This window comes from Ctenopharyngodon idella, chromosome 11 (genome assembly GCF_019924925.1).
Source record: "Ctenopharyngodon idella isolate HZGC_01 chromosome 11, HZGC01, whole genome shotgun sequence".
NCBI lineage: Eukaryota > Metazoa > Chordata > Actinopteri > Cypriniformes > Xenocyprididae > Ctenopharyngodon > Ctenopharyngodon idella.
Window position 1 is genome coordinate 15,053,812 of NC_067230.1, and position 27,973 is coordinate 15,081,784.

The 27,973-nt window shown below is 40.8% G+C and overlaps 1 protein-coding gene across 1 annotated transcript; it reads left to right on the forward strand.

Annotated features, from left to right (window-relative positions):
* Positions 1 to 6,170: 6,170 nt before the first annotated feature.
* On the forward strand, positions 6,171 to 26,570 carry slc1a6 (solute carrier family 1 member 6). Its single transcript, XM_051912680.1, has 10 exons — positions 6,171 to 6,410; positions 14,918 to 15,175; positions 15,336 to 15,473; positions 15,776 to 15,983; positions 16,068 to 16,110; positions 16,210 to 16,523; positions 18,185 to 18,418; positions 21,270 to 21,464; positions 21,629 to 21,763; positions 24,974 to 26,570. The coding sequence occupies exons 2-10, from the start codon at positions 14,959 to 14,961 to the stop codon at positions 25,170 to 25,172; spliced, it is 1,683 nt and encodes a 560-aa protein (XP_051768640.1). The 5' UTR covers positions 6,171 to 6,410; positions 14,918 to 14,958; the 3' UTR covers positions 25,173 to 26,570.
* The last annotated feature ends 1,403 nt before the right edge of the window (positions 26,571 to 27,973 follow it).

Here is a 27,973-nt window from a genome sequence, read left to right on the forward strand (position 1 = left end):
TCTCGTCGCTTTATAATATTAATATTGAACCACTGTACTCACATGAACTGATTTAAATATGTTTTTAGTACATTAATGGATCTTGAGAGAGGAAATGTCATTGCTGGCTATGGAGGCCTCACCGAGCCATCGGATTTCAACAAAAATATCTTAATTTGTGTTCTGAAGATGAACGAAGGTCTTACAGGTGTGGAACGACATGAGGGTGAGTAATAAATGACATTATTTTCATCTTGAACTAACCCTTCAAGTACTGAGTAATATTAATTAACAACATGCACTATAGGGTTAGGATTAGGGTTTGGTTTAAGGTTAGTAGTAGCATGTAATTATGCCTAATTTACTGTTATTACTACATGTAACTGTTACTAGTACAAGCACTCTGAAATAAAATACCACTATGTTTATAGTGTATAAAATATATTCAATCCCACTCTATATTAAAGGGTTAGTTCACCCAAAAATGAAAATTCTGTCATTTATTACTCACCCTCATGTCGTTCCACACCCGTAAGACCTTCGTTCATCTTCAGAACACAAATTAAGATATTTTTGTTTAAATCCGATGGCTCAGTGAGGCCTACATAGGGAGCAATGACATTTCCTCTCTCAAGATCCATTAATGTACTAAAAACATATTTAAATCAGTTCATGTGAGTACAGTGGCTCTATATTAATATTATAAAGCGACGAGAATATTTTTGGTGGGCCAAAAAAAACCAAAATAACGACTTATATAGTGATGGCCGATTTCAAAACACTGCTTCAGGAAGCTTCGGAGCGTTATGAATCAGCGTGTCGAATCAGCAGTTCGGAGCGCCAAAGTCACGTCATTTCAGCAGTTTGGCGGTTTGACACACGCTCCGAACCGCTGATTCGACACGCTGATTCATAACGCTCTGAATCTTCCTGAAACAGTGTTTTGAAATCGGCCATCACTATTGTTTTTTTTGGCGCACCAAAAATATTCTCATTGCTTTATAATATTAATATTGAACCACTGTACTCACATGAACTGATTTAAATATGTTTTTAGTACATTAATGGATCTTGAGAGAGGAAATGTCATTGCTCCCTATGTAGGCCTCACGGAGCCATCGGATTTAAAGAAAAATATCTTAATTTGTGTTCCGAAGATCAACGAAGGTCTTACGGGTGTGAAACGACATGAGGGTGAGTAATTAATGACAGAATTTTCATTTTTGGGTGAACTAACCCTTTAAATGTATTTAACTACTATGTACATGATTACTCATTTGATACAATGTATTTAAATGCATGTAAATAAACATGTTAAACAAAAAATACCTGCATGTAATTACATTTCTGTAATTACATCTATAAATACACTGATGAACCTTCCCTCATAACCCACCCTTAAAGTGAAGTAAAGTGACGTGTAGTCACTTTATGGTGTCTCATACTCAGAAATTGTGCTCTGCATTTCACCCATCCAAGCGCACACACCGTGAACACACACCCAGAACAGTGGTCAGCCATTTTTTTTTTTTTTGCCGCGGCGCCCGGGGAGTGATTGGGGGTTTGTAGCCTACTATAAGCAAAGACGATGATTTGTCACTGCTTAGCTAATAATTTGTAATAAGAATACTTAGTCTATACAACAAGTCTACAGTAAGTCCAAACCTTTTATAATTATGTTAACATTTAGTAGTGCAATGCGGTTCATGCCTGTTTCTCAGCTGCTGAATGTGTAATTACAGTAGCTAAATGTAGAACATGTATGCAACATACCACCCACACTCTGGCAGGCCATTGTGTTACCATAGCGATGCAATCTACTGTTGTCACCTTTCAGAAATGAGAAATGTGCTGTTTTATGTTAAAGCCATGTTTTCAGTCTTTATACACCCTAAAGAAGAGATGCACACACACACACACACAAATTAAAAATAACATACAGCACTACATTTCTATGGAATCAATGTACTTAGATTTTTATTCTATTACTTTGCATAATGTTTTCTTATCAAAGCACCATTGTCAGTTTTTTCCTACTATGGACGTCAGTGGAAAACAACTTTCTAAGAGCTAAGCACCAATTAAAGACACCATGGAAAACGATGGCATGGGACATTTTGAGTCTCTATACAATACTTCAGATCCCAAGCTCAAAATTTTCACTCACACTAAATGCAGGTTTTTTTTCCCCCCACCATTTTGAAAAACCTACTTTTTCAAAGTTGTCTTAGCGTGTTTATTGGATCTTCACCAAATATGAGTGAGAGACACCATACAGGTCAAAACTTTTATTTAAAGTAACTGTTCCTGAAAGAATTTTGTTAACTAGGCTAATAATTTCTACGGAGCCCTGCACATGACATGCAAGAAAAAAAATTAAATCGTGCGCACGATTTACTCATTCGTTCCCTCGATTTACTAAATCGTGCACACGTTTTAGTAAATCGAGAGGATCCAAGATGGATTCTTGGTGGATGGTCCAGGTGGAACTTTGGGAACGACCAATGGAGGCAGAGCCGGAAGGTGAGGGGTGGATTAAAGGGTTAGTTCACCCAAAAATGAAAATTCTGTCATTTATTACTCATCCTCATGTCATTGCACACCTGTAAGACCTTCAATCATCTTCAGAACACAAATTAAGATATTTTTGATAAAATCTGATAGCTCAGTGAGTCCTCCATTGCCAGCAAGATAATTAACACTTTCAGACGCCCAGAAAGCTACTAAAGACATATTTAAATCAGGTCATGTGACTACAGTGGTTCAACCTTAATGTTATGAAGTGACGAGAATACTTTTTGTGCGCCAAAAAAAAACTAAATAACGACTTTATTCAATATCTAGATTTCAAAACACTGCTTCATGAAGCTTTGAAGCTTTAAGAATCTTTTGTTTCGAATCAGTGGTTCGGATCGTGTATCAAACGGCTTATTCTGTGATGAGTGATGTAGGCACTTCCTCATCCAGTTCATAATATTATTAATCCACAGCAACTAAGCTAAGTTTCTGTACCTCAGTGGCAGGAGTGTGGACGGGCTCCAATCCATACCCTCTAACTCCACTGAAATGCCCTCAATGACAGATGCTAATGCTGGCTCACAAACCTTGACAGACTCTGCATTGGGCTTGGGCTCCAGGATGAAATGAGCCTCTGGCAATCACTCCAGCTCAGTTTTCAAGGCAGCTCGAGCTCTGAGTCAGCAGTGGGCTCTGGCATGTCCATGGCGGGCCTGGCTGTTGGCTGGCTGGGCTCTGGGTCTAGAGTGGAGCTGACGATGTCCTCGTTCGCAATGCAGACTGTAAACGGTGAGTTGTTTTGAACCAGCAGCCACTTATATTTGGCGACGCTCCCTGGAGGACCATTCAACTGCTTGCTAACCCCGGTGCGGTATAGTGAGTGGTCGGGATAGTGAGTGAGGCATGCCAAATCGAGAAAGTCCCTTGTGTGATCCTTGAAGGAGCGATCCCCCTGCTCCAGCAGGAGGAGAAAGACTGTGCACATATCCATGTTTAAATATTTGCCATTATAATCCAATCTTTTGGTCTTGTGTTCTGTCACGGGGATGCTTGTATATAAGATCCAAAGGAAAATGCATGACGCAGAATGAACGAATGTACTTTTAGTAAACACGAAGAGAACTCGGCAATACAACACAATCCACATAAACTTTAACACAAGACAAGGAACCGAGGAAGGCTGAAGGCTTAAATACACAGAGGATGATGATTAACTAAACAGGGAACGGTTGATACACTAATCATGCATTATGGCAACTAATGAATGACTATACTCAGACAAAAGGTGACAATGAAAACATGTCCTCCAACCAATACGCCCATATAGATTGTTTGTCACTTCATTGAAATACGACCCATAGGAGCTTTTACTAAAGTTGCGCCCCTATCAGGACACTTTCATTTTAATGCATTGTACCCTTTTATCTGCACCATATTTCACGTAGCTCAATTGGTAGAGCACTGCAATATACAACATCATGCGATCATGGGTTTGATCCTAGGGAACGCATGTGCTCATAAAGTGCACTATAAATCACTAAGGGTAGGTTTAGGGTTGGGGTAGGTGTTGTTGTTTATAAAAAAAAAATGAGTTTTGCTAAATGGAAATAGGACAAATTGTGGGTAAGGGACTGTGTAAAAAGTCCACACATTGCATTTAAATGAACACGCATTTTGATTGTTAACGACAGTCATACGTCATTTAATGACGACAGACGTGACGCGACACTGTCATTATATTTACGCCAGCTAGAGGGTGCACGACTTTAAAACATAAATATAGGTCGTAATAAGTTCATTTTTTGGAGGAGGACAGTCTCAATGAAAACTAAGACTGAAAACTAAACAGGACAGTAACTAAACATGACTGTGAGACAACATGATCTCTGTTGCTTGCTTCTCTCAATTAGCAATAACTGTTTTCATAACAGTACTGAGACTTGCTCATCCCGTATGTATGTTACATATAATAATAATAATAATAATAAACATAATTGTCTTTAGCATGCTAACAAGCTTTTGCTAGTTATTATCCAACACAGGAACTTAGATCTTAAGTTGGTTCAAAAAAACATTATTTGTTTAAATTAACTTGTTCCAGTCTTGTTGTTGTATGCACATAACCTAATTGTGTGGAAAAGTTGTTGTTAATTTATTAAAGGGTTAGTTCACCCAAAAATGAAAATTTAGTCATTAATTACTCACCCTCATATCGTTCCACACCCGTAAGACCTTCGTTCATCTTCAGAACACAAATTGAGATATCTTTGATGAAATCCGATGGCTCAGTGAGGCCTCCATAGCCAGCAATGTTACTGAACCTCTCAAGATCCAGAAAGCTACTAAAGTTCATGTGTCTACAGTGGTTCAACCTTAATGTTATGAAGCGACGAGAATACATTTTTTGCGCCAAAAAAACAAAATAACAACTTTTCAACAATATCTAGTGATGGGTGATTTTAAAACACTGCTTTTACGAATCTTTTGTTTCGAATCAGTGGTTCAGATCGTGTAAACGAAGCCTCCTTTACTGAAATCACGTGACTTTGGTGCTCCGAACCACTGATTCGAAACAAAAGATTCGTAAAGCTTCATGAAGCAGTGTTTTGAAATCGCCCATCACTAGATATTGTTGAAAAGTCGTTATTTTGTTTTTTTGGCACACAAAAAGTATTCTCGTCGCTTTATAATATTAAGGTTGAACAACTGTAGTCACATAATCTATTTTAAATATGTTTTTAGTAGCTTTCTGGATCTTGAGAGGTTTAGTGACATTGCGGGCAATAGAGGCCATTGGATTTCATCAAAAATATCTTAATTTGTGTTCTGAAGATGAATGAAGGTCTTACGGGTGTGGAACGACATGAGGGTGAGAAATTAATGACATTATTTTCATTTTTGGGTGAACTGACCCTTTAAGTTCATTGAACAAACTATTTTTTTTTTTTTTGAGTGTACAGAACAATTTCAAATGATGACATCTCAAAAATATTTTGTGCGTTCAATCTGAAAATTAAACTGTTTGAAAATGATTTTCCTTGGCAAAGAAATTACACATTCAACCAAATTTACCGATTTATGGTGACTTTGTGTGAATTATTATTGAATCATTGTTATATATATTTTTTTTTCTTAATTGGTGCTTATAGCTCCTAAAAACCTGTATTCTGTATGCACATAATTTTTTGTTACTCTTGCAGAATTAAAAAATGACCTTTTATCCACTGATATTCCTGAACAATAATTTATTATGAAAGTACATGAATGCAACAAGTACAATATAATGAAGTTAAACTAACCCCTGTTAATGCGTGTGCTGTAAGAAATATCAGATTCCTTAGAGGCTCCTTGGGGAAAGCAAGGAAAAGAGCGAGATGAGTTTATACAGCAGAGCAGACCTAAGACACTGTGTAGGTGGTGAGTGGGTAGATCGGAGCAGAAGGTCACACACACAGATCTGAAGGCTGGAACAAGTGCGAGCAATCACGTTGTCATGGTAATGAGATACGCTGAATATTTATTTCTTGTGCAACAAATCATTGTCACTTAAAATACAACATTTAATGAAGGTCATATTTCGCAAACAATACTTTTAGATACTATTAAATGACAATGTGCCACAGTCACAGTCATTAAATGAATCCATCAGTAAACGCACAGTGGGTGTTGTCGCTGCATACACTCAGTATAACGCCTCCCCCCAATGAGACTTTATTAACGTGTTGATTCCTCGCGCTATCGGGCAGTAGGTCGTTTTTTTTTTTTCTTACAAGAAAAATCCTCCTCTTCCCACGCAAAAATCTTCTTTTCTTTAAACTGTTGCGAGGGCAGAACATCGCGGAGTCTCCAGCTTCTGCTGCACGCGACGTTACCACAGCGCGCGCGGAGGAACAGAACAGAGCAGCTGAGAAATGGTAAGTCGTGTTGTGTTGTTTTAAAATGTAAAGTGTCTAAATATATTCTAATAACATTTAGACATATTTAACTGAGCTGGTACTCTGGATGAGGCATCAAATAATTTCTTTCTTTCTTTAAAAAATCCCATCATGCTCAGTTCACAAATACAATATCAGTTCTCATTTTTCTGTGATGATCTTTTAGTTGACTATTGGAAAGTGGAAAGGATGGGAGCAAGATTACGGTGTGGGTCAGCTTTGTAGTGCTCACCTGGGGTGTTTGTTGATGTGAGTATTTATGCTGATTTAAGATCAGTGATCAGACCATCAAGTAGGGATCAATGGAGGGAAAACTGGCCCTAGATCAGGCCAAAAGGTATGTTGTGTACCTCTAGTGTCACTCGGTATGGGGTCACATGGAGGGTGAGAGAGTCAGGCCATATAATAAACTGTTTCATGTGCGTTTAGCACAAGTTGTCCTTCAGTCCTTCATCTCCAGCACTAACCCACTGCAGAGCAATCATGAGTGGTGAGTGAACCCATGTCAAGGTTTTATACTGTAGATTAGTTTGGAGAATATTCTTAAGTAATTGAAGTGTAAATGCTGGGTGACAGTTTACTTACTAAACAGTCTTACTAGTAAAATTTATCTCGTTCTAATGTTTTTCTTCTTGGTATGAAGTTTATTCTTATTTTTAACATCTTTTGACATTAGACAAACAGTCATTTGTGTCAGTTGTCTGTATGATGGTTGATTTTTTTGTTAGCCAGTCCATAATTTCAAAATGTTTTTACTAGAAACACAAGGGTAAGAGTTGTGAAGCAATAACGCACTCAAAAATGAAAAGTGTGTCATGTTGTTTCAAACCCATATTATTTATTTTGCACTTGTGCTTTTTTGATATCCATCAAATATCCATTCCCTTCTATTGTATGGAAAAGAGCAACCTGGACATTCTTATAAACATCTCATACTGTGTTCCACTGGGGGAAAAAAATACCATATGGGTTTGGAATGTCAAAGGTGAGTAAACGATAACAGAATTTACGTTTTTGGGTGATCTGATTCCTTTACGAGTGCTACCTTTGCTATATTCCTGACAGGATTGCTGTAAATGTTTTCCTGATTTTAACACCATGTCCACAATAGTCAAGCAAAACATAAAAAGGTAATTGTGAGAAAATTGCAATTATGAGAAATAAATTCACAATTACAAAAAATTATAGAGGCAATTACAAGGCATAAAATTGCGATTGCAAGATATAGTCAGGTTAGCTGTGTCACAGCTGGTTGCAGGAGAGAAACAAAAAGAGCAGGACCTAATCTCAGCAGTCTTTAATTTATTAATAAAATAAAATAATCAAATAGCGATGCTTTCATCGTCAGTTTTACGAATTGAATTGAATGAAAAAACACTGCTTGCGAGTGTAAAGTTTTTTTTTTGTGATAGATATGGTAGTTTTTGCGAAATTGAAGTGTTTTCGTTGGGTGTATTTTCAATTTGCAATTTGAAGGGTAATTGGAAACGCTTGTGGCGTCGCCTCTAGGGTTGGGAATCGTAAGAAATGTTCCGGTTCCGGTTCAGCCTAACGATTCCGGTTCCAATTCCGGTTCCATTAAAATAATTAAACAACCAATAAAAAAAATAGTAGTAGGGAAAAAATGCACAATACTCAACTCAAACAGTCCTTTTTGTGTTTATTATTCTTGTAAAATGAATTTAACAGACTGCTAATCTTAACAAATTCGCTAATAATACAACAATACAATTCGCTAACTCACAATAAGGTTCATTAGTTAACATCAGTGACATGAACTAATAATGAACTGCATTTCTACAGCATTTATTAATCTTTGTTAATGTTAATGTTAATTTCAACATTTACTAATACATTATTAAAATCAAGAGTTGTATTTGTTAACATTAGTTAATGCACTGTGAAGTAACATGAACAAACAGCTGTATTTTTATTAACTAACGTTAACAAAGATGGTTAGTTCATAACAAATGAACCTTATTGTAAAGTGTTGCCACAAATTCAACACAAATAAGATACTTGAACACACATGTAAGATCCAGACAGGTGAAGCTGAATATTTTTGTAAGTTGGATTCATAAAGATTTCACTTGTTTCTGAAAGAATGATTCGGTGATAGATACATTTTTAACAGTAATTTGTTGCCACATAGTGGCGTAACAATGCAATCGATACAGTCGTTATTTGAAGTCCAGTTACTTACAGAAGGTGATTTATTCTATTTTGATGGGTAACATCAGCGTTTCTATCTGAATAATAAACTTTTGTATACTTCTGTGATAATTGGAATATCTGAAACACAGAAATAATGATACTGCGTGTTTGAAAAGATTGTTTATGAAGCTCTTTATGTCTAAACATGACAACTGCTCTCTCTAGCGGCAGCGCCAACGCAGATTTGAATGTCGCGATTTTATTTTTGTCAGAGGTTTAATATACACGGGCAAATCATTGTCATTTAGGAATTAGATCATGAAATCGAGAACGCGATCTTTTAAAGATTAATTGTGCAGCTTTATGCATCTCTCTCTCTCTCTCTATTGATATCTGATGTATATGAGTAGTGCGAGGACTTTTCAGTGCATTCATTGCTATAATATTCATGAGGTGAGATGTTTCTATTAAAGGATATGCTCCCTGCACTTCACCCATCCATCACACCAGAACTGTTTTTGGAACAGAAACTTAGAAATCTTGCATGGTTCCGGTTCATTTCAAAAAACACTATATACCATGTTCTCGGTTCCCAACCCTATTCGCCTCACGTCGAGGCTAAAAAGTTGTGCTTGAACCAGGGTTGCCAGGTTTTCACAGAAAAACACGCCCAATTGCTACTCAAAACTAGCCCAATCGCGTTTCGGGGGGCTCCTCCAATAAAAATCGCGTTCCGGGGGGACAAATCCACGTTTTTGACGGGGTTCCCCTAGTAAAATTTGCATTCCAGAGGCTAAATATCATGTTATGTGGGCTCGCTTCAACCCACAGCAACGGTGTAAAAGTAGCCCAATTCCGTGGGAAAATCGCGGACTTGGCAGCACTGGCTTGAACACACTGCACAGACTACAGCCGACGACCAGCTAGCATGTGTGAGAGGACGTAACTCTTCCATACCAGTAGGTGGCAGTAGTCTGTGTTAGTTTACTAAAAGTGTCATGGGATATTAATAATGTATTTTATGTATTATAGAAAGCTATATGTTCTTGTGGACAAAATTGCAAAATGATCACAAAAAAACCCAGCTCCCCAAAAACCGTCAGTATCAGTTGGATTGGTCGAACTACTGCTAATACCCTCGTTGGTGATTTTTTTTTAATTATTCAGTTCTGCCTTAACATAAATCCTTGCTCACATCTGTTGTCGTGGGTAACCCTGTGCTCTCAGCAGGTTCTTCACACTCACAGCTGACTCCAGAACAACCCTGAGCTTACACACCTTCAGTTCCATCCTGTCTGCATCTGAAACAGAATATACAATGACACTCTCAGTGGAGACACTGTGTACTGCTTATCTGAAAGTCACATGATATTTGTTTGTTTTCGGGAGAAGTGCCTCAATATGACATTTATTTTGTATTTACAGTTTTAATAATCAATTAGAGCATGTCATTACTGTAGCTTCTCATCAACATGGCGTCAGCATGTCATTAAACACGAGTTGGGATTGAAGTTGGTGCTTAACTGCAAGAGTAGGTGGTGAATTTTAATACACTTGCTGACCATTTCTCATTTAATTAACTGCTCTCAATCACTTGAAAATTACTTTTAAAGCAGCGAGAAAATTGGGCTATGTTGTGAGGGACTAAAATGTGTGGCCCAATGATGTTGCTTAAAGAGAGGTATATTAACAGTTCGTCCATGCCCCCTACAGGATCAGTACTGTATTCTCAAATGATGAAGAAAAGTTTTACAGGATGCATTACAGAATTTATCTTTCCAATTTATCTTTTCTTTAAAAAGCAAACTCATGTGTTACAGTGAGGCACTTACAATAAGTGAATGGGGCCGATTTCGTAGGATTTAAAATACTCAGTGTTTCAGAAGTATGGAAGTATAATGTTAACATGAATTTATTGTGAAAAAATCACTTATACTAACCTTTCAGTCTAAAGCTATGTCTAATTTTAATCGTTGTTGCATGACAACAGAACACAATAAGCTCTAAAACTGAATTGAAACTGAAACTGAATTAATGTTAGAGCTTATTAAAAATTATTTTACATTTCAACTTTTAAGTCTACCTATTCACTTCCATTATAAGTCTCACCATAACCTTGAATTTTTTTTTTAAAGATGATTTTTTGTCACGTAACCAACGTTGTCGCATGTCTTGTGACTGTTCGTGATATACTAAGTTTAAAGGGGACCTATTATGCTTTTTTTAATTTTACCTTTACTTTAGTGTGTAATATAGTTGTCTGTGTATGTAAACAATCAATCTGCAAGTATAATAAAGTACAAAGTCCATCCCAAAGGAATTGAATCTCTCCAAAAGAAAACATCTGCCTTAAATGCCTTATTTTTAGTCCTGCTATTATTTCCATGATGTAGCAGTAGGGGCTTTCACACCGGAGGAAACTTTTCACACCAAACTCATCCAAGTCTTTATGGACCTTTCTTTGTGCACTGGTGCGCAGTCATGTTGGAACAGGAAGGGGCCATCCCCAAACTGTTGGGAGCATGAAATTGTCCAAAATGTCTTGGTATGCTGAAGCATTAAGAGTTCCTTTCACTGGAACTAAGGGGCCAAGCCCAACCCCTGAAAAACAACCTCACACAATAATCCCCCCTCCACCAAACTTTACACTTGGCACAATGCCGTCAGGCAAGTACCGTTCTCCTGGCAACCACCAAACCCAGACTCGTCCATCGGATTGCCAGACAGAGAAGTGTGATTCGTTACTCCAGAGAACACGTCTCCACTGCTCTAGAGTCCAGTGGTGGCGTGCTTTACACCACTGCATCCGACGCTTTGCATTGCACTTGGTGATGTAAGGCTTGGATGCAGCTGCTCGGCCATGGAAACTTATTCCATGAAGCTCTCTACACACTGTTCTTGAGCTAATCTGAAGGCCACATGAAGTTTGGAGGTCTGTAGCTATTGACTCTGCAGAAAGTTGGCGACTTCTGCGCACTGTGCACCTCAGCATGCGCTGACCCCGCTCTGTGATTTTACGTGGCCTACCACTTCGTGGCTGAGTTGCTGTTGTTCCCAATTTCTTCCACTTTGTTATGATACCACTAACAGTTGACCGTGGAATATTTAGTAGTGAGGAAATTTCACGAATGGACTTATTGCACAGGTGTCAACCTATCACGGTACCATGCTTGAATTCACTGAGCTCCTGAGAGCGACCCATTCTTTCACAAATGTTTGTAGAAGCAGTCTGCATGCCTAGGTGCTTGATTTCATACACCTGATGATTTTGAGGGGTGACCCAATACTTTTGATAATATAGTGTATTTACCTCACAAACATGGAAAACGGTGATAACGGCATTTACCTGTTGTTTGCAGGGTTGTGTTCTAATCTCCGCCTTGATACTGAAAGTTGTCATAGGAGATTTTGTTTCTTAGCCCCACTTTTTGCTCCTTCAGTCATGTAGATTATGCGTTTACATTCCATTCTCTGTTATCACGACACCCACGACACACAACAAACAGCTCCGATCGCAGCATCCTCTATTCACCGTTTTTTAGCATTTGTAAATGTCGCGCTTAAAGACGCCGCTGTCAGCTGCTTCGCAGTTCCTATTCCCAGTACGAATGCAACCAGGGACATGGCCCGGGGGAGAAATTAGTCCTCGGGGAACTATCCTAGTGGCTAGTTCCTAGAACTATTCAGTGCGAAAGCCCCTTATGTCATGATGTAACACGTTTGCAATATGTCCGCCTGCTGGCTTCTTTGGCTCGCCCTCAAACAAAGGTAGTTATAAGGCCAGGATAAGTTTATCAATTTTTTTCACTGCATAGGCATAACATCATTACATGGACTTCCAAAGGCAGAGGAACTGAAGAATCAGTGGTTAAAATGTATGGTCACTATATGCTTTTGTTGTATGGAAAAGAGTTCTAGTTTTGTTCCAAAAAACGACAAATCTTCACTTTTGGTAACTAAAACACTGTAAGTACACACCTTGTAATGGACAATACATATTTCAGCATTTAATCAATTCAAGATAATATTATTATGGTAATATTAATTGTAATATTATATTGAATATTACATCATGGTTTCATTAATTATTATTCCCTATCCGACAATCATTTCGACGTTGTGTTGATGTGATGACACTAGGCGTCGCACCTGGGAGCCCCAAGTACATCTGATACTTAAGAAAAGGCCAATGAGAATTGGAGAGTGGAATTTGCATACCGGCAAGTGCTGCAGCAAGCGCTGGAGGCGATCTGGGGGTTTCAGTGGAAGCATTTCCACCGGGTCAATCCCTATGTGACTTCCATTCTCCGGCACGCTCGTTTCCCCTAGTTGAGTTCATGGATGAGTTAGGTGGTTCGTCTCAGGGCGAACTTAATTTTTAACTCGGGGCTCAAGTAGAGGATGAGTTGTTGAATGCAGCATCGGAGAGCAGGCTATTGTCTTCAGACGATGAGGGCTCAGTTGGACCCCCACAATCTGGTGTGGTCGCCCAGTCTGAGACCGATGCATAGTTGGCGGCCATGCTTGCCTGGGCTGCCGTGAACCTTTGGCTCAAGTGGAACCCTCTGCCCTGCCCTGAGCGTTAGCGGTTGGACGATTGGTTCCTCGGTTCTGAGCACCTCTCACAGTCATGCTCCGCCCCAGTTCCTTTCTTCCCAGAAGTGCATGAGGAGCTCACAAAGTCGTGGAAGGCACCTTTCACTGCCAGGGCGCGCTTCACAAGCTCTTCCTTGCTCACTACCCTCGATGGTGGGGCGGCCAGGGGGTTCACAGAGGTTCCACAGGCTGAGCAGGCGATCACGATGCATCTATGCTCGCAGAGCACCACTACCTGGTGGAACCGTCTTAGACTTCCGTCCAGGGCTTGTAAGTTCACTTTGTCAATGACGGTGAAGGCTTACAATGATGCTGGACAGGCCGCCTCCACCTTGCACGCTACGGACATCCTGCAAGTACATCAGGATAAAGCACTAAAAGAGCTGCAGAAGATAGTCCTGACCTGGTAATCCTGGGATTAATGTAGGAACTGCTCTTGGCGACCGACTTCCCCCTATGGGTGACGAAGACTGGTTCGCGACAATAGACCTGAAGGACGCATACTTTCATGTCTCAATTCTACCTTGACACAGACCATTTCTTTAGTTTGCCTTCATGGGTCAGGCATACCAGTACAAGGTCCTTCCCGTCGGGCTGTCCCTGTCACCTTGCGTCTTTACGAAAGTCACAGAGGCGGCTCTTGCCCTGCTAAGGGAAGTGGGTATTCGCATTCTCAATAATCTTGATGACTGGCTAATTCTAGCTCACTCTCAAGATCTGTTGTGTGTGAACAGGGACCTGGTGCTCAGACACCTCAGCCTTTTGGGATTTCAGGTCAACTGGGAAAAGAGCAAGCTCTCCCCAGTGCAGAGAATCTCTTTTCTCAGTATGTGGTTGGACACAGTCAAAATGACAGCATGTCTCATGAGAGAGTACGCTCAGTCCGTGCTGAAATGCCTGAACTCTTTCAAGGGGAAAACAGTGTTTCTACTGAAACAGTTTCAGGCTTCAGACTCGAGTCCCAAGATGGGCATGGCGCCGCAGCACACAGATCTGTCGCCACACTTTCAGCCCTAGGATAGACCTTGCATTTCTATGGGCAGGTGTTCCTTAGAACAAGTTCAAGGCATGTTGTTGTCACAACAGACATGTCCAAGACAGGCTGGGGCGCTGTATGCAATGTGGTGTGGGGGACTACGCTGCTTACATGGGGCTTTGGGAAGGTTACAACATGACCTGGTGCACTTGTTATTAGGCACGCAGCAGCCTGCCTGCATATGCACCGCCCAACCTCGTAACAGTTCAGCTAATTGTGGTGTTTCTTATAGGGACCCCTAGTGTCATCCCATCGACACAACGTCAAAGTGACTGACAGATAGGGAACGTCTTGGTTACTATTGTAACCTCCGTTCCTTAATGGTAGAGGGAAGGAGATGTTGTGTCCCTCCTGCCACAAAACTGAACTACCGCTGACATGGCCGGGACACTATCTCGGCTCCTCAGCACAAACCTAAATGAGTGGATGCAAGCCACCTCCTTTTATACCTGTATGTCTGGGGGAGTGGCATGCAAATTCCACTTGACAATTCTCATTGGCCTTTTCTGAAGTATCAGAGGTGTTTGGGGCTCCCAAGTGCAACCCCTAGTGTCAGTGCATTGACACAACGTCTCGTTCCCTCCATCAAAAGTAACCAAGATGCTCTTTGAGAGATGGTGAACTTTAAATCATGAAACATTGCAAGTTACAAAAAATGAATTTTAGCCTTGACATAATTTTCCTCAATGTTTTGCCACAGTTTCCCATGAAACACTCTTGGACCATGTATTAGAGCTGATTATGAATGAGAAGCCTCCAAACAGCACCAGCCTGTTTCTGAGTGAAGACTCTGAGAAGCCACAGCGTGCTGAGGAGGGGCTCCACCATCTGTGCCGAGTATTACAGAAGCAGATGTCAGGAAGTAGGCGAAAGATGGGCTGCATCACACGAGACAGCGTGAAGATGTTCCTGCGGAGGAACACGTTTGTGATCTTCACAGTGGCTGCTGTGGCTTTAGGTAAAGCAGTAAATCAGTGGGCAAAACAACAGGAAAAGCACATAAAGTTGTAGTTGTTTTTTGTTAATAGTGGCACTGTTTAGGAGGGAAGTGTGAAGTCCAAAAGAGTTAACAGACTTGCTAACTTAAGTTTCACATTAAATTTCTGTACTGTATGTAGGGGTGATGCTGGGTTTTGCCCTGAGACCTCATAACCTGTCCATCAGGGAGGTGAAGTATTTCTCTTTCCCTGGAGAGCTGCTGATGAGGATGCTTCAAATGCTTGTTCTGCCCCTCATTGTCTCCAGCCTTGTCACAGGTATGCCTGAAAAACATAGCATTTATTAATTTAGGTTAATTGTTCATTGTTTATTCATAATACATTTACTACTGTTAATATATAGGCTACAACTTGAAATGTTTAAAAATATATAATATAGACTACTGTTCAAAAGTTCGGGGTCAGAAAGATTTTTTAAAGAAATTAATACTTGATCAAAAGGGACAGTAAAGACAATTATAATGTTACTAAAAAATTCTATTTAAAATAAATGCTGTTGGTTTGAACTTTCTATTCAATAAAGAATTGCCTTTGTCTTGGTTCTTCATGTTTTTGTGCAGGAATTTCCTCTTTGGACAGCAAGGCTTCTGGGAAAATGGGAATCCGGGCTATTATCTACTACATGGTGACTACGTTTATAGCAGTTTTCATCGGTATTGTCATGGTGATTATTATCAGGCCGGGTAAAGGCAGCAGGGATAGTCCAGTGGCCTCTAGTGGCAGCATTGAGCCAGTGCAGGCCGCTGATGCTTTTCTGGACCTGATAAGGTGGGGAGAAATTTTCGTTTGACTGTTGCAATCCTTGTTTATTTTTTAGATGTTATGGGATCTGATTTTTTCTTGTTCCTACAGAAATATGTTTCCACCAAATTTAGTTGAAGCCTGCTTTAAACAGGTTTGTAAATTCTCTTCTAATGCATTTCCATAACATTAAAGTGCCTCTACTCATTTGGTACAAGTAACAGATATTACTAACCACCCATTTTTCTTGCAGTACAAAACACTATACAAGAAAACTGTGTTGACAAAAAATGTCACCATCATGGTCAATGCGACAGACAACATCAACTCTACAGATCTCAGCCAATTATCCAACTTAAGCACAATTCTGCAGACCATCCAGGAGACGGTGGAAGAGGTGGTTCCTGTCTCAGGTTCCTCAAATGGGGTGAACGCCTTGGGGTTGGTGGTCTTCTCCATGTGCTTTGGATTAGTGATTGGAAACATGAAACAGCAGGGCCAGGCTCTCCGGGACTTCTTTGACTGCTTGAATGAAGCCATAATGCGCTTGGTGGCCATCATTATCTGGTTAGTGTCCAATTATGATGTTTTGATAACCCTCCTGCGGAGGCCCTGATGACAGTGAAGCAGTCATTTAAGAGTCAATGACATGATGCTATTAATTTATTCAAAAATACATTAAAAATGGAATTCATACATATAATGACTGGAATACACCTCTTCAAAGGTTATATTTTTAATTTCTTTGTTGCAGTTTATTTTGGAATTTTTTGGGGACCATAAAGTAAAAATGTCAGTGAATATCACAATGAAAAAGTCACATAAAAAAATTAAAGTCTTGAAAGAAAATCTTAGGCCTATCAAGTAATTTGGCAGTAGTGGCCGAAAGTGATGTCTGGAGGGGATATTTGTTTTTAATCTCCCTACAAGTTTAATTAAACTATCAAAATATGAGGAAAATATTTCATATTTTTTAAAATATTTTAAATATGAGAAAAGAACTAAACACTGAACTTGGTTAAGGTATTTATCTGACAAAATTATTTGTCAAAAAAAAAAAAAAAAACTTTTATTTTACTCTAAAATCTGCATAGAAAAACAAAAAGCTTACAGGACAAAAAACATGCATTGACTATATAATCATTATCATAATCAGTTATTAATGTTTCTTTGATTATCTCGATTATCTTTGATTATCTACAACCTGTTTTTGCATGTGTTCATAATTCCTTTATATGGCAGCCTGGTCAAAAATTATGTTCGCATAATTTGGCATGTTTCATTGCGTTATCTCAAATAAAACAATTGACTCCAAGCACAATTACGCAATATGCTTACAAAATCTTTAACACATTTGTAATAAGATTTGAATAAAGGGTGAAGATGTCAATTTTGCTAGGCCATACATCACTTTTGGCCACTGCTGTATATTCAAGGAACGTTTCTTGAAATGGTATATAATTTTTTTTTTTTTTTTTAATTTTTGATTTTCCCACCACAGTTAAGTAAGAATGGGTAGTTAGTAATATCTGTTACTTGTACCAAATGAGTATCTGAAAGGTTCTCATTATTATTAACTAAATCATTATTATGAGAAATTTCATCTCAATGTAATGTTAATTTTGAAACACTTTATTATGGCTTACAGATGACTTTTTTTTATTGTGACTTCTTATTATTGCCATGTATATGGAGGTAGTAATTAAACACATGATGCAGATTATCAAACAATAAATTCTTTACTTTACTAGGAGAAAATACAAGGAGATTACCCAGAGAATAATGTCATTAACCACACAAACAAAAGAGGAGAACCAATAATGAACTGAACAGAGTATAAATACACAGGGAAACTTAATGATAGACAGCTGAACATAATCAGTTACCAAGGAGACTAACTAGGATGCAATCAAGACTAGACTGAACTCAAGCACAAGGAACAAACACACAGGAATGAAAATACAACTAAACAAAACATAACCCTGACAATTATCACTTACAGATTCATATTTTCTAACTCTGGTGGAAATGAGCTTCCAGATACAGTATTTGACATTGGCTGGAGTAGGAGAAATTGTTGTAACATTGAAATAAAAATCTTTAAATTCAAGCTATTGTGGTGAAATTTCAATTAAAATACAACATACATTAAATGCTTTATTTATGGATGCATGTATGCAGAAGCCACTATTATTGAATGTCTGTCACATTTGGCCTCTGTTGAGCAGGTATGCTCCAGTGGGTATCCTCTTCCTGATTGCAGGGAAGATTGTTGAGATGAAAGACCTTGCTCAGGTGGGCGGACAATTAGGGATGTACACGGTATCTGTCATTGTCGGGCTACTCATCCACGGCCTGTTCGTTCTGCCTCTGCTCTTCTTTGTGGTGACCAAGAAGAACCCTTTCACCTTTATCGGTGGGCTGCTACAGGCTCTCATCACAGCTCTAGGCACCTCATCCAGGTAACCACCTGTGTAAATAAAATATTTGCTATATCTATTGGTAGTCAGATGTATCGATTCCAATCTAATCTTATTTATGTTACGTATTATATGTATATATTTATACACATTTAAACTAAATGTGTAATAATAATTGATAAACTAAAATTGGTCATGTGTAATGGATTAAGTGTATTGTAATTATATAAATCATATCAAATATTTATAATAAATAATCATCGCTAAAAGCCTGGCAATTTTGTGTTTAACAATCTTTTACCATGTAGTGACCTTTAATTCAGAGCAAGAGAAACTGGGGGAGTGACTTTATTGCGTCAGAGATGTGTCACTTTGTTCACAGCTGGTCTAATTTCGGTTTGAGATTACCTAGAACATAACCTGTCCTGGAGCAGGTTAGCCGTTGAGTGCAAGTTACTATGGCAATGAACACACCTAAAAGCCAAGCAACTTTCATGGTGCCTAAAACCCAGGGTTGGCGCAAACTAAACTGAAACATACCTGGTTATACACCTAAACTGGTTCCATGGTATAGGCCCCAGAACCAAACCAAAACAATGAAACTAAGCAAAACAAAACATAATCCTAACATAGTGTTCCCTTTCAGTCGGTCATGTTCGACGTTACGTCGACATCACCGGCGTATTGGGATATCACCTGAGAGCCCTATCTTCTTCGAGTGTAAACTAAATGAGCCAATGGAGATTGGCATGCAAGATTTGCATCTCGCGCTCCGCCCCGCAGCGCCGGTATAAATAGGAAGCGGATGCAATGCACATTTGTCTTTCGCACCCCTTTGGAGCCAACTTCAAAGAGGGCTACTTCAGCAAATAGCCAAGGTGACCTGAGGATCACAGTGAGGGTTTCTCCTCCGAGGCCATCTCCCCGGGCCCCCCACTCCTCTATAACACTGCAGCCTGTGGAGCTTCCGGTGCAGCATGCTGGCCCTTCTCACAGGGGGCTGGTCGTCTTATTCGGGGCTCCACCTGACGACCAGATGCATCGGAGGGTGAGCTTCAGTCCTCTGAGGATGAAGACTTGGCTACGTTACCGCTGTCAGGGTCTGTAGCGTTGCACGAGCCTGACCCAGAAATGACGGATATGCTTTCCTGGGCTGTCGAGAGAGTTGGGCTTGAGTGGAGGCCTCCACTGTGTCACGAATCCTTGAGGCTGGACGATTGATTTCTTGGGGCAGCCCATGCTGGTTCTCAGTGCCCTGCCCCAGTACCTTTCTTTCTGGAGGTGCATGAAGAGGTAACTAGATCGTGGAAGGCACCTTTTTTTTGCTAAAAACTGGTCTGGTTCCTCTTCCCCTCTCACTACCTTTGATGGTGGGGCAGTCAAAGTGTACTCAGAGATTCCTGGCATGGAGCTGTAGTGATGCAGCTGTGTCCTAAGGGCACTTCATGGAGAGGTAATCCCCGTCACCCATCCAAGGCTTGTAAGTTCTCGTCCACTGTAACTGGCAAGGCTTACAAAGCTGCTGGACAAACAGCCTCCACACTCCGCACCATGGCCCTCCTGCAGGTTTACCATGCTAAGGTGTTGAAGGAGTTACACAAGGGTAGTACTGACCCAGGGCTTCTGCAGGAGTTGCGCACAGCGGCGGACCTCACTCTCTGAGCGACGAAAGTCACTGCGCGCTCCCTGGGTCAGGAGCGCCACCTCTTGCTTAACCTGGCGGATATGCGAGAGGCTGATAGAAATCAGTTACTGAATCTTCCAGGCCGGCCTCTTCTGCGAAGTGGTGGAGAACTTTGCCCAACAGTTCTCCCCTGTCCAGAAGCAGACGGAGGCGATTAAACATATCCTGCCCCGATGGTCACCTGCTGCCTCCACCTCGCCGTCCGCTGGTGCACCTTCGTCTGCTCTTGCTGAGGGCGCCCTCCTGCGGCCACCCCCACTCCTGCTCAGCCAAAGCAGCAGCCACTACCCAGGCCGCAGCGTGGAGCCACCCAGCCTGTCCAGGCAGCCGCCAAACCTGCAAGAAAACGGCAAATCGGCTTGCTGCACCATTCCCCTCCTTAGGGACCAGATACGTGTGCTAACTGCTCCGATAGAGTTCCCCGTTTGGCGAACTTTGAAGTTCCTCCATCACCACTTCCGGTGGTCGGACATAGCGGAGCGTCTGATCCAAGGTCTAGCTCTGGTAATTGCACCCAAGTGCTGCACCCTGAGCTAGGCTAGGTGCCATATGTTATGACTCCTACAGTGGTCCCATATGTGTATTCTTCCACGGTATGGCATCCTACGGTGAGCCTGTGTCTTTCTCTTGGCAGAGTCCGCTCTGCCATCTCTGCTGGTGTAGTCTCTCCCATAACAAGGCCGGAGCCACCCCAGAGACATTCCATGTGTGCACTGCCCTATTGGCCAGTCCATATGTGTAACCTCCACATGATACCTCCCTATGGGCAGGATGTGGACTCTGTGTTATCCAATAAGTCTTACTGCTTGGGTTATGTGGACTAGCAGTGCCTGACTTCCTCTGTGTAAGCCCTGTTCAATCGTCCGCTCTAATGTGCGGGAGGAGTAGTAGGCTTACGCAGGGTGCTGGAAGTTGCAGCAACAGTGGCGTTTTCCTAGGGATCCCAATACGTCGGTGACGTCGACGTAAAGACAAACATACGTAACCCTTGTGTTATAAATGTACATTTTTTTTAATAATAAAATATAAAAAACTGAATTTACAATGTTAACAACTGTGGACACGTGTCCTGACAGTGTGTTAATAGGTTCCATTTACTGGTTTCACTGGTATTTTGCTAACTATACACTCCTGAATAGATGTGAATTGCCACCTTTTGTTTTAACAGCACATGATTCTATGGCATTATTATTTTCTTTTCTTCCTCAGCTCTGCCACCCTGCCTATCACTTTCCGTTGTCTTGAAGAAAACAACCATGTGGACAAACGAGTGACACGTTTTGTGCTACCGGTTGGAGCCACAATCAACATGGATGGCACAGCTCTGTATGAAGCAGTGGCAGCCATTTTTATTGCCCAGGTCAATGACATGGACCTGAACTTTGGCCAGATCCTGACCATCAGGTTAGTTTTGGCAAGCACAAGTACAGGTACTGAAGGAGTGTTTATCTCTTCTCATTCATTTTGCAAAACAGCTTTACTTTGCCAGTTTTCTCCTTGACCCCTGTGGGCCAATTTCCATAAAACTCAGCTTTTACCAAATTAAAAAGCTCTCATGTTTCTTTCAGTATTACGGCGACTGCCGCTAGCATTGGAGCAGCAGGCATCCCTCAGGCTGGGCTGGTTACCATGGTGATAGTATTGACATCGGTGGGACTGCCCACAGAGGACATTACACTGATCATCGCAGTGGACTGGTTCCTGTGAGTCTCTCTCAAATGTCACGTTGAAGCATGCAGCTCCAGTAGAGCGCACTCTCTCAAAGGTTATTGATACATAATGCAGAATGCTAATCTGAAGGAGTGTTAGCAATGTTGACACATTCTGCTTTCATATTGTGCTTCCATAATACTAAACACTGAATTAAAAACATTCAACATTTCAGGTATTGTCACATAACTAGTCAGGCTTCTGTACACCAGACATGAATGATGCCTCAAATCATGCAGTTGGTTGAGAAGGGGTGTGACATTACTTTTTTACAGTTGACAAAAAAAAAAAGGCTAAAAAATGCCATGTACTTACATAAGTGACCCAAAACATTTCTAGAGTCCAGAGATTCATAGAGACCACTTGAAGCACTTATCTTAATCAACCTAGAAACTACATAGGTAACGTCTTGGCAAAAATCCTCAACACCCTAGTGTATAACATCATGCTAATAACCACCCAAAAAACCATAACACCTGCATAGCAACACCCTGGCAACCACCCCATTACCCTAGCAACATGCAAAAAACACTCAGAACACCTTAGCACCCTCATAGCAACATCCTGACAACCTTCCGTACAACATAGCAACATACTAAAAGCCATTCAGAACACCTTAGCATAGCATAGCATAGCAACACCCTAGCAACACTTTTGGAAACCACCCATAACACCCTACTAACTACATACGCACTCAGAACACCTTAACACTTTCATAGCAAAACCCTAGCAACCACCTAGCAACACACCAGCAACTGCATAGCAACATCTTGGCAACCACCCAAAATACACTATGAACTGCATAATAACACTTTGGCAACCAACCACAACACCCTAGCAACTACAAAGAAACACCTTGGCAATGTGTTGGCAAACATCCTCAACACCCTAGTGTATAACATCATGCTAATAACCACCCAGAAAACCATAGCACCTGCATAGGAACACCCTGGCAACCACCCCATTACCCTAACAACATGCAAAAAACACTCAGAACACCTTAGCACCCTCATAGCAACATCCTGACAACCTTCCCTACAACATAGCAACATACTAAAAGCCATTCAGAACACCTTAGCATAGCATAGCATAGCAACACCCTAGCAACACTTTTGGAAACCACCCATAACACCCTACTAACTACATACGCACTCAGAACACCTTAACACTTACATAGCAAAACCCTAGCAACCACCTAGCAACACACCAGCAACTGCATAACAACACATTGGCAATCACCCAAAATACACTAGCAACTGCATAGCAACATCTTGGCAACCACCCAAAATACACTATGAACTGCATAATAACACTTTGGCAACCAACCACAACACCCTAGCAACTACAAAGAAACACCTTGGCAATGTGTTGGCAAACATCCTCAACACCCTAGTGTATAACATCATGCTAATAACCACCCAGAAAATATAGCACCTGCATAGCAACACCCTGGCAACCACCCCATTACCCTAGCAACATGCAAAAAACACTCAGAACACCTTAGCACCCTCATAGCAACATCCTGACAACCTTCCCTACAACATAGCAACATACTAAAAGCCATTCAGAACACCTTAGCATAACATAGCATAGCAACACCCTAGCAACACTTTTGGAAACCACCTATAACACCCTACTAACTACATACGCACTCAGAACACCTTAACACTTATATAGCAAAACCCTAGCAACCACCTAGCAACACACCAGCAACTGCATAACAACACATTGGCAATCACCCAAAATACACTAGCACCTGCATAGCAACACCCTGGCAACCACCCCATTACCCTAGCAACATGCAAAAAACACTCAGAACACCTTAGCACCCTCATAGCAACATCCTGACAACCTTCCCTACAACATAGCAACATACTAAAAGCCATTCAGAACACCTTAGCATAACATAGCATAGCAACACCCTAGCAACACTTTTGGAAACCACCTATAACACCCTACTAACTACATACGCACTCAGAACACCTTAACACTTTCATAGCAAAACCCTAGCAACCACCTAGCAACACACCAGCAACTGCATAGCAACATCTTGGCAACCACCCAAAATACACTATGAACTGCATAATAACACTTTGGCAACCAACCACAACACCCTAGCAACTACAAAGAAACACCTTGGCAATGTGTTGGCAAACATCCTCAACACCCTAGTGTATAACATCATGCTAATAACCACCCAGAAAATATAGCACCTGCATAGCAACACCCTGGCAACCACCCCATTACCCTAGCAACATGCAAAAAACACTCAGAACACCTTAGCACCCTCATAGCAACATCCTGACAACCTTCCCTACAACATAGCAACATACTAAAAGCCATTCAGAACACCTTAGCATAACATAGCATAGCAACACCCTAGCAACACTTTTGGAAACCACCTATAACACCCTACTAACTACATACGCACTCAGAACACCTTAACACTTACATAGCAAAACCCTAGCAACCACCTAGCAACACACCAGCAACTGCATAACAACACATTGGCAATCACCCAAAATACACTAGCAACTGCATAATAACACTTTGGCAACCAACCACAACACCCTAGCAACTACAAAGAAACACCTTGGCAACCACCCACATCACCCTAGAAACTACATAACAACATTCCACATACCACTTAGAAAACCTTAGCACTTGCATAGGAACATCCTGACAACCATCCCTACACCCTAGCAACATGCTAAAAGCCATGCAGAACACCTTAGCATAACATAGCATAGCAACACCCTAGCAACACTTTTGGAAACCACCCATAACACCCTACTAACTACATACACACTCAGAACACCTTAACACTTACATAGCAAAACCCTAGCAACCACCTAGCAACACACCAGCAACTGTATAGCAACATCTTGACAACCACCCAAAATACACTAGCAACTATGTTGCAAGACCAAGGCAACCAACCACAACAATGCTATTCCAGTCACCCACTACAACCTAGTAACTGCATAACAATATTATGAAACTCACTCAGAATACTTTAGCATTTGCATTGCACCACTCTAAAGACTAACATGGCTACACCCTAGCAACACCGTGGCAACCACCTGCAACACTCCAACATTGTGTTGGCGATTTTTGCACAGCAAGCAAAATACAGAAAACTTCAGAAAATACAAAAAGGTGTAAATGTAAATATAATGTAAATATTTTGTGTGGTTCTACAGGGATCGACTCAGGACCACCACCAACGTGCTGGGAGATTCGTTTGGTGCCGGGATTGTTGAGCATCTGTCACGAGAGGAACTTCAGAACCAAGATGTAGAAATCATCAACTCTGTGATTGAGGAAAATGAAAAGCCATATCAGCTGATCTGCCAAGAGAATGACTCTCTCAAGCATCGTAACAGTGAAACCACCATGTAATAATTCTCATATAGTTATAGTTCGCACCTTCAGCACTGTTATATTCTGAAAATCAGAACTTGCAGAATAAAATGCTGGAAAGAAGACAGCCATATGAGTATGTTGAGAATGTAACACGCCAATCCAACATTTTATCCGTCAGTATTTTCATTTACAATTGCATCCAAGGCAAAGTAGCACCCAATTAAAATAACACTATGCTAGTTTTATAATGCTGATTTGAGACTGTTAAAAACATTAAGGTCTTTGTACTTTGTATAAATATTGTTCTAGAGTTGGTTGATGTCATTGAACCAGCATTATTTCACAATGTCTTTCAGATGTTTGAGCTATATTACCTCATACACACAATGCCAAACTCATAGATGTAGAGACAAAGGGAACCTTTTTGAGTTACTTTGATGTTCTTATCGTGTTTTTGTTATCTAACATATCAATGAGGTCATTTTTGTAGATGTTTATATGATATTGTAATCAATTATTTATATAATTTACCCCCGGTTTCACAGAAAAGGCTTAAGCTAGTCCTAAGCTAGACTAAAATGCATGTTTGAGCTGTTTTAACTGAAATCAACTCGCATTGACATATCTTGTCACTGCCAAGATGCACAGCAGTAATGTTTTTTTCTAGGGTACATTTATAAAAGCTACTTAAATATCCTAATTGAACTATTGCCTAATCCTGGTTTAGGCTAAGCCCTGTCTGTGAAACCGGGCCGTAATGTTTCTTTGATGGATTTAGCTTTTGCTTTACTCACTGTTACGTGATGGACTGTGTGAAGTATATAATTCCCCCCTTAAGAATGGCTTTTAGTAACATGATTTGTTTGGAATCAATCCTTGATAGCACATATCATGAATGATTTTTGTTTTGTGGTGGAATATGGCTGTTATTCTAGGATTATTTAGTGTGTTCTGGTTCTCCAGCCAGTTTGTATTGTGAAGTGACAGTTGTTTTATTTATATTTGAAGTCTATTAGCCGGCTTTATAAATATGCCCAGATTGTGCAGCCCATATTGCAGCTGTGTCTGTGTGAAATACTTGAATGTTTACCACAGTCCCCAAAGGTTTCATAACAGTTTACTCTCACACAAGAGTTCATTACGAATTCACTTCACAGTTATCTCTGGGTTTTGATAAACAGTTTATACTTTTAGTAGAGATTATCTTTAAATGCAAACCACAGTTTGTGAAAATGGTGTTATGTTGTTTAATATTTCTTACAAGTATTTATATAACCATATATGCTACAATTTTGTTTGTTGTATTTATTTTGAGTTTGCTTTTTTGAGGTAATGGTATAGTGTGGGCACATTTTTGGCTTGAGTTATTTGGTATTATGGATTCTGGAAGGTGTTAAGATGAATAAATGTCTCAGGAATAAAAATTCTCATTTTACAGTGTTTATCTTGTCACAACAAACCACAGCACACAGTTTCCCACTGTTAGCAAATGCCAGTATATGACATTCACAAAACAGCCTCCTCTAGTGGTGTGTAGTGGTAGGATTCAGGAATTTTGAAAACTACTGGCACATATACATCGATCAGGCATTATGAGCACTGACAGGTGAAGTGAATAACACTGATTATCTCTTCATCACGGCACCTGTTAGATATATTAGGCAGCAATTTTGTCCTCAAAGTTGATGTGTTGGAAGCAGGAAAAATGGGCAAGCGTAAGGATTTGAGCGAGTTTGACAAGGACCAAATTGTGATGGCTAGACGACTGGGTCAGAGCATCTCCAAAACTGCAGCTCTTGTGGGGTGTTCCCGGTCTGCAGTGGTCAGTATCTATCAAAAGTGGTCCAAGGAAGGAACAGTAGTGAACCGGTGACAGGGTCATGGGCGGACAAGGCTCTTCGATCCTGTTAGGCTCTTCGATCCAACAGATGAGCTGCTGTAGCTCAAACTGCTCAAGAAGTTAATGCTGGTTCTGATAGAAAGGTGTCAGAATACACAGTGCATCAGTTTGTTGCGTATGGAGCTGCATAGACACAGACCAGTCAGGGTGACCATGCTGACCCCTGTCCACGGCTGAAAGTGCCAACAGTGGACACGTGAGCATCAGAACTGGATCACGGAGCAATGGAAGAAGGTGGCCTGGTCACGTTTTCTTTTACATCACGTGGATGGCTGGGTGCATGTGCGTCGCTTACCTGGGGAACACATGGCACCAGGATACACTATGGGAAGGAGGAACGCCGGCGGAGGCAGTCTGATGCTTTGGGCAATGTTCTGCTGGGAAACCTTGGGTCCTTCCATCCATGTGGATGTTACTTTGACATGTGCCACCTACCTAAGCATTGTTGCAGACCATGTACACCCTTTCATGGAAACGGTATTCCCTGGTGACTGTGGCCTCTTTCAGCAGGATAATGCTCCTGACACAAAGCAAAAATGGTTCAGGAATAGTTTGAGGAGCACAACAACGAGTTTGAGGTGTTGACTCGGCCTCCAAATTCCCCAGATCTCAATCCAATCGAGCATCTGTGGGATGTGCTGAACGAACAAGTCCGATCTATGGAGGCTCCACCTCGCAACTTACAGGACTTAAAGGATCTGCTGCTAACATCTTGGTGTCAGACACCACAGCACACCTTCAGGGGTCTAGTGGAGTCCATGCCTCGACGGGTCAGGGCTGTTTTGGCTGCAAAAGGGGGACCAACACAATATTAGGAAGATGGTCATAATGTTAAGCCTAATCAGCGTATATCATGCTAATAGAAATGAATAAATAGTCACTTTGAGAACAGGTGTCTTTTTATAGAGTCTGAGAATGATGATGATGTGTGACGTCT